General features: G+C 35.6%; 5 protein-coding genes across 5 annotated transcripts; 2 read left to right on the top strand and 3 right to left on the bottom strand.

The window, feature by feature from the left end:
• Nucleotides 1-16: 16 nt before the first annotated feature.
• On the bottom strand, nt 17-3,164 carry HYPBUDRAFT_238233 (uncharacterized protein). The gene has a single exon (XM_020223220.1). It carries the CDS (start codon nt 2,973-2,975, stop codon nt 33-35), a length of 2,943 nt encoding a protein of 980 aa, XP_020077594.1. The 5' UTR covers nt 2,976-3,164; the 3' UTR covers nt 17-32.
• Nucleotides 3,165-3,264: 100 nt separating this feature from the next.
• Nucleotides 3,265-6,355, top strand: STE13 (Ste13p). The gene has a single exon (XM_020220769.1). It carries the CDS (start codon nt 3,416-3,418, stop codon nt 6,287-6,289), a length of 2,874 nt encoding a protein of 957 aa, XP_020077593.1. The 5' UTR covers nt 3,265-3,415; the 3' UTR covers nt 6,290-6,355.
• A 147-nt stretch (nt 6,356-6,502) lies between these two features.
• NOC2 (mRNA-binding ribosome synthesis protein) lies at nt 6,503-8,632 on the top strand (the record flags this gene model as incomplete). Its single annotated transcript, XM_020222136.1, has 1 exon — nt 6,503-8,632. The coding sequence occupies one exon, from the start codon at nt 6,503-6,505 to the stop codon at nt 8,630-8,632; it is 2,130 nt and encodes a 709-aa protein (XP_020077592.1).
• Nucleotides 8,633-8,810: 178 nt separating this feature from the next.
• CWT1 (Cwt1p) lies at nt 8,811-11,031 on the bottom strand. Its single transcript, XM_020220768.1, has one exon. It carries the CDS (start codon nt 10,605-10,607, stop codon nt 8,871-8,873), a length of 1,737 nt encoding a protein of 578 aa, XP_020077591.1. The 5' UTR covers nt 10,608-11,031; the 3' UTR covers nt 8,811-8,870.
• A 263-nt stretch (nt 11,032-11,294) lies between these two features.
• On the bottom strand, nt 11,295-13,584 carry HYPBUDRAFT_151957 (uncharacterized protein). Its single transcript, XM_020220767.1, has one exon. The coding sequence runs from the start codon at nt 13,398-13,400 to the stop codon at nt 11,391-11,393; it is 2,010 nt and encodes a 669-aa protein (XP_020077590.1). The 5' UTR covers nt 13,401-13,584; the 3' UTR covers nt 11,295-11,390.
• Between the last annotated feature and the right edge of the window lie 217 nt (nt 13,585-13,801).

The raw sequence follows: 13,801 nt of genomic DNA, 5'->3' as shown, positions 1-13,801 counted from the left end.
GTCTTTAATTTTTATAATATATATTTTTGCTTCTACCATTTGGAATTATATAAACTATAAAAAACTTCTAATAATTCCTCTTCATTCTCATAGATATAATCGTATGACTTATTCAAGAATTTGAAAGTCGATTTGTAATTATAACCAACCGTTTCGTGTTTGGTGGTGGTAGTATTGGTAAAATTGATAATTTTACTAATCATTTCCGGTGAATCAAAATCAATATGCATCAAATCAAACTTATCCTTAGCCTCTCCCTCGTCTTCCTTGTTATCTAATTTGATTATACCAAATTCATCAATGAAGTATTGGAAACATCTTTTGATATTTGGGAAATTCTCGTCGTTAGAAATATATTTATCAAAGGCGGCCTTAACACTTTCAAAATTTAATAATAATTCATAAATAAGCTCATAGTTAATTGATTTAAGTAAATGATTCCCTTGTGATTTGCTTTGGAATTCATCGCTGTTGAATTGAATTATTTGATTAAATTCATCTTCTAATAATAATTCAAATATTAAAAAAATCTCCTCAATTAATGATTTTATTGATTCTTTGGATTTATTGCAATACTGCTTATTGATAAACTTAATCACATGAATCAATGTCTTGTACAATTCAATCCATGGATAATTACCCAATTGTTTTTCTAATTCTTCTGGTTTTTCTCCTTCATTAATATTCTTTTTAAATTTTAATAATATTTGGTAAAGTATGGTGTTTGCAATTTTAAAACTTTCAATATTTAATTTTTTGGTTAAATTAAATCTGAGTAATACTTGTAAACAGTCCATTATATATAATAAACTGTTTTTAAACCCTTCCTTGATTATATTGTTTGGAATTATTGGTAGCTTATGATGACAAATTTTCCATTTAAATTCATTAATTTGATAATTAAGTAAGTTATCAACTAAGTGGAAGCTTTCTTCATCAGTTTTAACCTGACTGTTCATAGATGTTAATCTAAGTAATATAACCAACAGAAGTCTACTGACATGTTTATTAATGGATGATTTAAATTGATATTGGAAAACATATGAAAGTAAACAAACCCATATTTCAAATAACTCAACGCTTTCGATATCTTTGTTAAGTAAATCTTCAACTTTATGATTATTATAGTTCATTTGCTTAGTGAAAATTTTCAAAAATGACCCATTTCTAGTATAAGTAAATAATAACAACGTTATTGGTAATAACTCATTATTGGTGACTAATCCATTTTCATCATCACCTTCACTATTTTTTTTCGCCATATCTTTTTGATTATATATTTCAACCAATTCATCAATATATGGATCATCTGATAGATAACTTAAATTTTTCGAGTTATATTTTAAATCAGTTGTATCTCTAACGGTATCATAGTTTAGATATAAATTATCATTAAACCTATTTCCTGTGATCCAATTCATAAACGAACTATTTTTAATTTTATAAATGATTAAATCAGGTTTATATTCAAAATAATAATTGAAGTTCATTGCTAAAATCGGCAATATTTTTGAATTTACTTCTTGTTTGAAAAACGTCAAGCTATCAAAGTTTTTCAACTTTGTTGATAAATTTTCATAAACGTTGGGTGATTCACTTTCAATTGTAGTAATATCTGAAGATAATGAGCTTTTATTCACCAACAAGTAATTGGTTGGTACATTGGCTAGTGTTCCGATTATGACATACACCTTTAATAAACTTTCAAAAGAAAGCCTGATTGGGGCTGGTGTAAAAAGCTGGTCTTCCGAATCTTCAGTAGATTCAGGTTTGTTACTTGCAATGAGCAAAATCTCATCAAAAGCTTCAGAAAAGTCCACTTTATAGAAAGTATATAAAAGGCTCTTTATAATAATCATATCATTATCATTTGTATTGAATTTTGTGGAAGATATCAAGGAATGGAATAAAGTATGCAAAATATCATGAATTAAGAAAATCAACTCTTTTATTACCACCAAGCTTCGGAAATCGGTTGGACTTTCATCACTTCCCGAGTATATTTGATCTTTAATGTAGTTCAAAGAGCCCGTCAAGAACCATTTCATCTTGGACAATAGGTCGAATAAGTGGGAATCAGTCAACAATGCAGAAGTCCCTGGTAACTTGAATATTTTAAAGATGATATTATTGGTTTGATTTGTTAAGTATTCACCGTTTGAATCATTTTGGAGAGTTTTCAAGGCTTTTACGCTATGCTCATTTGTAGTTAAGATATTGTGAAACCAAACTTGTAAGATCTTTGTTATATTTACAATCAATTCGAGTCTCAATTCATAATCGATCCCTTCAAACTCCTTAATTGTATTGACTGATCTTTGACTCAATGACTTTTTTGGTGATCCTGGTTTGCTAGAGTGTATTCCAAAATCAGACACGCTATTCTGTTTTGTGGAAGGGACAGAAGGTGATCTGACTGATTGTGGAAAGGGTAATGAAGAAGAGGAAGATACGCTACTTCCTCTTCGGTTCCTTCGAGGCGTTGAAGGAGGAGCTTGCCCATTCAAGGTGGTTATATCATCCCCTTCATCATACTCATTCAATCTGGGAGGAGCAGTCGAGGTCATACTCAGTCTTTTCCCATTCAACGAGGTGATATCCTCCCCACCATCATCAATGGGGTTAATATTGATTGACCTACGGCTGATCCCACTGTGGATGGATTCGTTGTCCTTAACATGACTACTGATCCCTCCACCAACACCCACCTCGTCACCTTCAACACCAGCCACTGGGTAATCCATAGCATCTGATAAGAGTTTGATTCCGTTCATAAACATATCCTGCAAGATCTTAGCATCATTGGCCGATGCTCCGCTCAAGGAGTTCAATGACTCGGTATTCACCTGCAATGTAGACAACAACGCATTCTCAACCACCGGAGTAATAAACAAGCTCTTATAGAACCCATCCTCTTTGGCATTTCGATGATTGAAGAGCTGACCGTAGATTGCAATTGCTTGATTATGGCTCATTCTTTCAACTTCTTGGGTCCAATAGCTTTTCCTGTCGGGGGTTTTCGTCAAAAATAGCACCTCCCCAAGCAATTGTGATTTCCAAACCTGTTCTTGTCTGTCTAGTGGAATAGGCTAACAGTTGGCAGCTTTTCAAAGGCTTAGAAGGTTCAGTTTCAAACTGTAAAGCCCGTATTCTTCACTCAGTTTACATGTTAAATCTTTTGGTTTGTTCCTTTTTTTTTTTTTTTTCGTTTTTTTCAGTGTGCGTTGTTTGATAACGGCTCCATTAATGTCCCAATAAAGGAACTTTTTGTATGGAGACTTCGCCATCGGGTATACTATTCACTTATATATAATTGCAATTGGGTATCACTTCCAAAGCAAATCTTGGTGAGCAGCTGGTCAATGCTTGAGTTTGGTAGTTGAAATCGAGAAATTTAGATTGTTTTTGCTCCCAAATGTTATTCAACAAATCAAGAATTGAAGAATACGAATTGGTGGATCAGACTGCCAATTTAGAAGAAGGGCCTTCTTCTGCTGCTGGAGAAGGGGAATTGACTTTCCAAGAGGAGGAAGAAGGTGGTTCTAACTCCGACACGTCGGAGTTTTTCGATGATATAGATGAATTCAGTAGGAAGACTCATCAGGACGAAGATTTCAATAGCGATTCCAAGTTCCAAACAGTGCTTTCACAGTATGAGGGGGTCAGGACGATATCTAAACATGCCTGTGGCATTTTATGTGGTATATTCGTTGCTATATGGGTTGTTGCGGTGATTGTTTATGCCAGTAACTCTCCCAAAACAATTATTAAGAATTTGCAATGGCAAACCAACGTATACGAGATGAATGGTGAAAACGTTACTTTGAACACGTACTCTTCCTCGAAGGATAACGTCACGTTAAAGAGCTATCGGAAAAACCTCTTTTTGCCTTACCGAGAAGCCATTACCTGGTTGGATAGAAGACAGTACCCTAAAACCAATGGTAATCAGGCGGGTGGTTATTATTTGACCAAGGGCAAGGAAGGTAAGTATGTGGTGAAACAAGCACATACCAAGTTTGAAGAAAGCCTTATGGAGAGTGCCCAATTTAATTATGAAAATAACTTTTTCTATGTTAGTGATGTTAAATTAAACCCTGGAAGACCTTTCAATCAAATGAATGACAATTATCATATTTTGGTCACTGATAAGTTGCCCCAGTGGAGACACCTGACTTTTGCCATCTATTGGCTCTATAATTCTCAAACCAATGTCCATATTCCAATTCAACCACCTGCTAGTGAGATTCTTAAGGACGAAAAAGAATTGGGTGGTGCAGAAATCCTTGAAAAACTCCATTTTGCTGAGTTTTCTCCCAGTGGTGACTACGTGGTCTTTGGGTTTGGTCATAATCTTTATTTGCAGTCACTTTTTGATGAAAAGGATTCTCTCGTCAAAATTACAGAAAATGGATCTCCGACGGTTTACAATGGTAAGCCGGATTGGGTTTATGAAGAAGAAGTTATTCCTGATTATAAATTACTTTGGTGGTCTCCAGATGAAGAAAACTTGGTTTTTGCAACCCTTAACGATACTAATGTCAAAGAATATGAATTGGATTACTTTGTGAAAGATGCTCTTGAAGTCGATAATACTTATACAGAATCTTTACAAGGCAAAGTCGATGGAGTCAATCAATACCCAGTCAAATCGTCAATCAGATACCCAAAGCCAGGTACTGCGAATCCAATGCTCTCTATACATAATTTCCAATTATCAACCAAGAAGCTGACTGCTATTAATATCAAAGATGATAAATTGGGTATTGATCAAATTTTGTATGATGCAGAATGGGTTGACTCCCAGAAGATGTTATTCAAATTGTCTGATCGTACCAGTACCCTTCTCTCCAAGAAAGTATATGAACCAAAAAGATCCTTGACCGAGCTAACGGTAGCAAGTTCTATTGATTCATTTGCTGAGTATAAAGGTTGGATTGAAAAGATCCCCCCAATAACAATCATCCCAAAGCCTCAAGATGAGAACTCCTACGTTGATAAAGTTGTTGTTAATGGTAGGATTCATTTAGGGTTGTTTGACAATGCAGGATCATCTAACTACTCTAAGCTTTTAACCAGCTCTGGTTCTTGGGACGTGTTATTAAACTCTCCCGTGGTGTATAATGATATCGAAAAAACAGTTTACTTCCTCGCCACTATAAGAAGTACCATGGATGCTCATCTCGTTTCAATGAATATAGAAAATGGGGATGCAAAATCACCTCAGATAATTACTGGAATTGATAAAGACGGGTTTTATTCGGTGGACTTTTCAAAAGACGGACAGTTCCTCAATTTAAATTACGAAGGTCCTTTGCAACCATGGCAAAGAGTTATCAACACTGCAGAACTTCACGATTACATTAATTCTCGGGATAATAAAAACCAAGACTCGGGTTTCGATGAGTTCATTGAATCTCATAAGGTAATCAACAACTTCCAAACTACTAAAAACAATTTACAAAACGTTAATCTCCCTACTCGGGTTTATAGAAAGGTTAGTGTGGGTAAAAATGCCGATGGCACTCCAATCGAATTGAACGTGATTGAAATCTTACCGCCTAATTTCGATCCAAAGACTGGGAAGAAACATCCTTTGCTTGTTCATGTTTACGGCGGGCCCGGATCTACAACCGTAACCAAGGCCTTTATGGTTGAGTTTCAAGACGTTGTAAGTGCCTCTCTCGATGCAATTGTACTTATTATCGACCCAAGAGGTACTGGGGACCAAAATTGGGCATTCCGCTCTTTCGCTACGAACAACCTTGGCTTTTATGAACCAAGGGACATAGTCACCGTTGCCTCCGAATATATCGCTGCCAATAAGTATATTGATAAATATAAAACTGCGGTTTGGGGCTGGTCCTACGGGGGGTTCACAACATTGAAAACCTTGGAATTCGACGTGGGCCAAACATTCAAGTTCGGAATGGCAGTTGCTCCAGTCACAAACTGGTTGTTCTACGATTCTATATACACCGAAAGGTATATGGGATTACCATCCACAAATGAAAAATATGCCTCTCAAGGTAAGATTTCCAAATACGACAGCTTCAAGGCCCTCAAACGATTCCTTTTAATGCATGGCACTGCTGACGATAATGTCCATTTGCAAAATTCTCTCTGGCTCCTTGACAACTTCAACCTCAATGAAGTTGAAAACTACGACCTTCATTTCTTTCCTGATAGCGACCATTCTATCTACTATCATAACGCCAACCACATCATCTTTGACAAGCTTCTCAGGTGGCTTTCAGACGCTTTTTCAGGCCGCTTCGATGACTTGTAGTATATGTAACTTTCAATACAAAACCATTTCATAAAGTTTTTTGCAGTCGTTTATATTTGTATGTACGGGTGTTCTTATCCATTTTTTTTTTTTTTTTTTTTTTTTTTGTCTCTTCCTCATCGCTCTTTTTCTTTTTTTTTTTTTCAATTCACTTAATAGAAGTTGGTTGGTTACTTTCTTATCAAGTCTAATTACTTATTCATAAGCATAAAAATGGGTAAAACCTCCAAGTCTACCAGAAAGTTTCAAAGCAAACATTTGAAGCATACCTTGGATCACCGTAGGGAAGTTCAAAAGCATAACAAGAAGCATGCATCCCGAAAGAAGAGTAAATCATCGAGTGATGATGCTGAAGTGAGTGCTCCAGTTTCCAAGGCCACCAAAGAGGTTTTTGAAGATATGCCAGTTGATGAGTTTTTCGCTGGAGGGTTTGAGGTTCCAAAAGAAAAGAGATCAAAGAAACAAGGAAAGAAAGAAGAGGAAGAAGAAGAAGAAGAATCATCTGAGGAAGAGGACGAAGAAGCCATGAAAGCTGATTTAGAAAACTTAGAAGAAAAAGATCCTGAATTTTATAAGTACTTGAAAGAAAACGATAAAGACTTGTTGGATTTTGAAGGGGTGAATCCATTGGATGCGATGAGTGAAGATGAAGATGAACAAGAACAAGACGATGAAGAACAAAACGAAGCACAACCAGAAGCTGATGAAGATTCCAGGCCAGCCTCTGGTGATAAGATTGAGATTACCATTGATTTAGTTAAAAAATGGCACGAAAGATTGCAAAATCCAACAACTAAAGTTATAAAGAATGTTTGTATTGCATTCAAAGTGGCTGTCAATATTAATAAATCTGATGCCGAAGATCATAAGTATGCTGTTACTGATCCAAAAGCATTCAATGAATTGATGTTCTTGGCTTTGAAAGATGTTCCTGAAGCAATTCAAAAATTGATCCCTTATAAGATTAGTCCACATACTGGTGTCAGAACTATCCCTCAAAAAAATCAACATCTTAAACATGTTTCAAGCATATTAAAATCCCAAGCTGGTTCTTATATCACCTTATTAAAAGATATCACTAATACTGAAACCGCAGCTTTGGTTTTAAAATCTTTACAAGAAGTTCTACCTTACTATTTATCTCATAGAAGATTATTAAAACAAATCTTCACCGCAATTGTTGATGTCTGGGCTACCACTAGTGAAGTTGATACCCAAATTGCTACTTTTGCTTTCTTAAATAACGCTTCAAAAGAATTCCCTAAATCTGTTTTGGAAATCGTCTTGAAATTGGTTTATTCTTCATTTTTACAAAACTGTCGTAAGACTAATGTTCATACCATGCCAATGATTAATTTTTGTAAAAATTCAGCTGCTGAATTATTTGGTATCGATGAAACTTTATCTTATCAAATCGGTTTTGAATATGTTAGACAATTAGCTATCCATTTAAGAAATAGTATTAACGCTACTTCAAATGCTAAAGAAGGTTATAAGGCCATTTATAATTGGCAATATTCTCATTCTTTAGATTTTTGGTCAAGAGTTTTATCTCAACATTGCAATCCTGAAAAAGAATTAGAAAATCATAAAAGTAAAGAATCACCTTTAAGACAATTAATTTATCCTTTAGTACAAGTCACTCTAGGTGCTGTTAAATTGATTCCAACTGCTCAATTTTTCCCATTAAGATTTTACTTAATCAGATCTTTACTCAGAATATCACAATCTACTGGTACTTTCATTCCAATTTTCCCATTAATTTCAGAAATTTTAACATCAACTGCCATGACAAGACTGCCAAAACGTTCCAATTTAGTTGCTGTTGATTTTGAACATAATATTAAAGTTAACCAACAATATTTAGGAACCAAGGTTTATCAAGATGGTTTATGTGAACAATTTATAGAATTATCCGGTGAATTTTTCGTTTTATATTGTAAAAGTGTTGCATTCCCTGAATTAATTACCCCTGCTGTCTTATCTTTGAGAAGATTTATCAAAAGATCCAAGAATATCAAATTCAACAAACAATTACAGCAATTCATCGAAAAATTAAATTCAAATGCTAACTTTATCAGTGGTAAAAGATCTAATGTCGAATACGGACCATCAAATAAGACCGAAGTTCAATTATTTTTGAAGGACTTTGATTGGGAAAAGACCCCATTAGGTCAATATATAGTCGTTCAAAGACAAGCCAAGGAAGAAAGATTAAGAATTTTCAGAGAATCAATTGCCGAAGAACAAAAGGCAATTGAAGAAAAGAAGGCTAGAGATGCAGCTGAAGACTCAGATGTTGAAATTGATCTCGAAAGTGGGTCTGAATCTGACGAAGAATAAAATGCCCAAAGGCTGTTTAATAAGCAATATGTATTTATAGATTACAATTAGAGCAATTTCATTTTGAATCGAAATTAACTTGTAGAATCACTCATTTCTTAAGAAATTCAAGAATATAGTACATTTTAAAAATATATAATATAAAAATAAATAAGTCAAGCAACAAAATACATGGGGACTTGGATGCAAGATAGAAAAGAACAAAATAGAAAAATTCAAATCTTTTAAGCTCTAACAATTAGGGATCGATTGGAATGAAATTACCAACTATACAACTTGGAATATTATAACGATCTCTCCTAATTGTGAAACTGAAACAACAACTTTTACGTTTTAAACCATCTTTGGTTCTTAAATTGCAACTAGTTAAAACCGCTTTCTGACCTTTATCGAATGCAATAGCACCATACTTTTCCCAAAAATTGACCGCACTTTCTTCACTCATTAATTCATATATTGCTAGTTTACCATCTTTTAAGTCATCTGTCATTACACCAACTAAAGAGGCAAATTCTTTATTACCACGATAAATTTCACCGGTTCTTCTCCATAAACAAGCAGGGATTGCCATTGAAGTGAAAACACGATCGTAATCAAGTAACATTCTTTCAAAGCTTTCTTCAACCAATACCAAATCAACATCTTTCAAGGTTCTAGCAATGGCTCTAAATGCAGGTCTGAAAATCGATAAAGGTTTCAAAATCCGTTGCCTTGATGAAAGATTCATATAATTATCCATATAACTTTGTAGTCTAGCATAACCTTTAGCATAGTTATAGGGTTGTAATAAACCAGCTTCTAATTTTGCTTTAATAACCTGTTTCAATCTTTCTTCTGGAGATATTTCGGTAGTAGGATCTGCCGCCGTCAAGAAGAACTTATCTCTAGCAGAATCAGATATCACAGGTTGATGGGTTGATTTATTCGTATTATTGTTATTTGCATCAGCCGCTGATTGGGCTTGATTAGAAAAGTGATGATTTGAGATGATGACTGGTTTTTGAAGTTGACTCGATACGGAAGGTTGGTATTGTTGTTGTGGTTGGAATTGTTGTGATTGTGTTTGCGAAGGAGTTGGTTGTTGTGGGAGAGACTGCTGATTTTGTTGTGGATAATTATCATTATTTGGGAAAGTAGAGGAAAACATATTTGTATTTGGAGAAAATGATAAGATATTCGATAGACTATTTGAATTATTATTTGAATTTTCATTATTTAAATTTTCAAAGTTTAACATTGAATCATTGTTGGTGTTATTATTTGTATTATCATCATTCAAGGTCCCGTTGACCAAGTCCGGATCATCAATCATGGATAGGAAATCATTCAAAGAACTAAATTCACTACCAGCATGTTCAGAATAGAAGAAAGGTTCTTGATTATAAGGTAAGGTGCGCGAAAGCACAGAATTTGAAAGTAAAGATTTGCTTTGTTGCTGTTGGGGTTGCTGTTGAGGTTGTTGTTGAGGTTGTTGTTGAGGTTGTTGTTGAGGAGCGATCTGATTTGAAGATGGTATAGGGGTTTGGTTTATGATTCCTTGATTCTCCGGGGTTGGCAAGAAAGATGGATTTTGATTCGGCATTGGGGCAATTGGTTGACTTGCGGGCAAATTATTCAGGTTGGGAGTAGTGTCAGTATTCTTCGGTTGTAATAGATTCGCCTTTTTCCTTTGTCTTGCATTAGAGGGTTCATCATGACATAAATGACCAATACCTCTTTTCACGCATCTTGAACAGGGTCTAGCAACATCACAAATCATATGAGACCGACGACAGTAAATACAGGCCATCTCGACCTTCTTCCTTTTTCTTGGTTTGGACGTTTTTTTGGAATTGTCATTGCCTTCATCGTTGCTCTTAGTGGAGTTTACGCTATTTTCCTTTGACATTGAAGCTGACCTTTCTGACATCAACCCATCTTTATTACCATTACCAGAGGAGGCGTCCTGGTTCACAGGAGTTGAATTATCCGACATTCTAATGCAATACTACTATGAGAAAATAACTCTGGATTAACATAACCTCAATCCATAAGGCTAATGCAACAGCAAAATAACCAAACTATATTCCAACAAATCAGCCCCAAAACAACTGAGTCTTCTCTAATAATGAGTTCCTTCTCCACCTTTTCTTCGTTAAGCTTCCAAACCAGTTATTGAAACTAGTAAGAAGATATTGCAAACTCGTAAAAATCTCGGAGAATTGAGGAGCGAATAAAGCTAATTTAATGGGGAAAAAATTAAGCACAATAATGCGTTGCTATTGAATTAATCCAGCACAAATACTTAACTACTGGATTTACCGAAGCGTCGAGCGTCCAAGTGGTGTTCTGCAACGGCTCCGAATGAGTATCTTCACGAAATTGTGTTGGTAAAAGTGGAACAAGCAGAATATTCCAACGGATCTAAAACTGTTGATGTTCTATTTTTTTTTTTTTTTTTTTTTTTTTTTTCGTTTTTGGTGGGCCTGACGCCGAAACAGTCGTCACGTGAGGCCTCAAAAAGGTTGAACTTGTGTGGGGAGAGTCCGAGAAGCTCCGAGATGCTTAGGAGACGTTCGGGAGCAATTGGAGAGGCTAACAATCGAAGAGAGGCTGCAACTAGGTCTCGAGGCCAATAATTAGATGGGGGAGAAGGTGGAGTTGGTGATAGGGACGTACCGGGAAGGCCCGTGTAAGAATAGAGAGGAACAAATACAATAAGAAAAGATTACATGCTGTAATAATGTAGACATATATACTAATAAATGAAGACGTGAAGTCAAACGTTGACTGCTTCAATTGTAGATAAACTTGCATCTTCTTCGATAGTCTCGGTATCGACATTGGGGGAAACAAATTCAGAGATGGTGTTTGGTGAATCGGATTTGAACGAACCAGAGGGCGTGGTATACTGTTGGCTGTCAGTATCGATGCTTAGGTGGGATTCGTCAAGAGACCCACTCAACGATCCACTCAACGATCCACTCAACGACTCACTCAACGATTCACTCAACGATTCAAGCTGGGTGTGGGATCCAATCAGCTCGCGGTAATGACGGACTGGGTTCTGAGATGATGTGTAGACAGAAGATGGATTCAAGGTGGTATGGGTGGTGTAGAAAGAAGTATTGGAAGTACTTGAAGCATTACTATTAGCAGAGTTGGGAACTGTTAATTGGTGATTTGTAGGTGGAGTTTGGGGTATTTCGGTTTCGTTGGGTTCCAGGAATTCAATCATCAGGGATTGTTCAATAACGTCGTTGGAATGAACTGACGAAGGGGACGATGATGGACTATCAGCAAAATCATTACTTGATTCATCATGGATTAAGATATCTTCTCGTTGAGCTTCTAAATCAGTATTACTGATACTACCATAATTGTTTTGACTTTCTTGACCTGCAAGTAAGTAAGGTAGATCGTTATTCTTCAATGTGTTATTACACAAGGGACAACTCCTTTTGAAATTAATGAGCCAATTTGATAAACATTTTTCGTGGAAAATATGTTTACAATCCAATACTAACACTCTCGATTTAAGTGGCTTGAAGCTGTCTAAACAAATAGAACACTTGAAAGTGTGATAGTAATCTTTGGGAGCCGTCAATATATTTAATTTTTTACCGGTAGACCCTTCAAGATCAACACCGTTGATCACCAAGTTTTGCATTGATGAAGTTGACGACTTGGGTGTTGGACCAATCGATTGGGGATTGGCTTCGGCTATGCCCAAATCGCTATCGGAAGATGGAATCGACGATAACCGGTCACTTTGCCTGGTTATTGTGATATAGTCATAGAAACTTTTCGATGGTATAATATGATTTTGATTGAATATGTATACGGGTAATTGCTTAACAATTTTTTCATTCAATTTGTTAAGACGTCTTTTCCTGAAAAACTGTAATCCTTTGACTACGGTGTAAAACAACAATATTAATATTGGCGGGGATAAAGTCATTGAAATCAATACATTCCACCAATTTCCTAAGGATGCAGTACTCAAACGTAAAAAAGTGTTTGGCTCCTCTTCTTCAAGATACTTCAATTTTTTATAGTCCTCATTGGTGATGAACATTATCGGAGTCTTCAAAGACCCATCACTATTGAAAGTAGCTGAATACATGGTGATTAAACTTCTATATGGTTCATTATTAGCTATGATGATAGCCCTGGGGTTTAAATCGGATTCAACAATACTAGAAACCTTATCAACAAAAGTACATTCACCTCTCAATACCACGAATATCTTACCATAATATTCTGGGTATTCTGTCCCATTAATAGCTTCACATGCCAGTCCAGGGAAAATTTTATATTGTTCATTCATCTCATTGGTAATGATCGAACTAAATGATGCATATCTACCAATTAGTTGATTGGGAGTAACTTTAGTATCATCGCCATATAAGGACAAATTGTCTGGGAACTCTACGGAAGTATTGAATTCGATAAAGGAGTCTATTGGGAAAACTGAATTCATAACCCCATTTAGTGGGAAATCAAGATCAAAATCATTATGTATCATCCTTCTCGTATAAGTTTCCGCATCAGTGAACACCCCTTCATCTCCGCCCAAATGTAGACCGTTGGGTAAATACATTTCTTTGAACTCTTTGATTGAGTTTCTTGTTAAAAATAAAGCATCCTCTATATCAAGCTGAGATGATTTTACTAGATTAATAATAATGAAAATTAAAGATATGATACTGCATGCCACCCATATCCTGGGTTGGAATAACGATCTAGTTCCACGCTCAGCTTCCGTTGTAATATAGTTGGAATTCATGATTTTGTGCAAATCACCGACTTGATATGGAGTAAAGATTTTTTTAGATCTCCTTCTTTAATAATTAAAATGACGCTTTGAACCAGCGAAACGTCACAACAAACTATGCTAGCTAGGCTAATGTCTATAGCTTGAGATCTTATTATCACTTGGACTTGGAACTTATTATAATATAAACCTTTTCCCCATAATAAATCACACAAGACTTCAATTGTATCAGATTTTTTTTTTTTTAAGGAAAATCGAAAGGTCGATCTACGCAATAGGAAAAAATTACAATGGAGTCGTGTCACGCAGTAATCAACAGAGATATAAAAGGATAGAAGTCTACTGGAACTGGATATCAAGTAAGATTCGCTAGATTGGATGTTTCGTGTAGCTCAATGGACCGGCAAGGAATA

Source organism: Hyphopichia burtonii (genome assembly GCF_001661395.1).
Source record: "Hyphopichia burtonii NRRL Y-1933 unplaced genomic scaffold HYPBUscaffold_2, whole genome shotgun sequence".
Taxonomy (NCBI): Eukaryota; Fungi; Ascomycota; class Pichiomycetes; order Serinales; family Debaryomycetaceae; genus Hyphopichia; species Hyphopichia burtonii.
The sequence above is the reverse complement of the archived record's forward strand: the minus strand, read 5'-3'. Positions and strand labels throughout refer to the sequence as shown.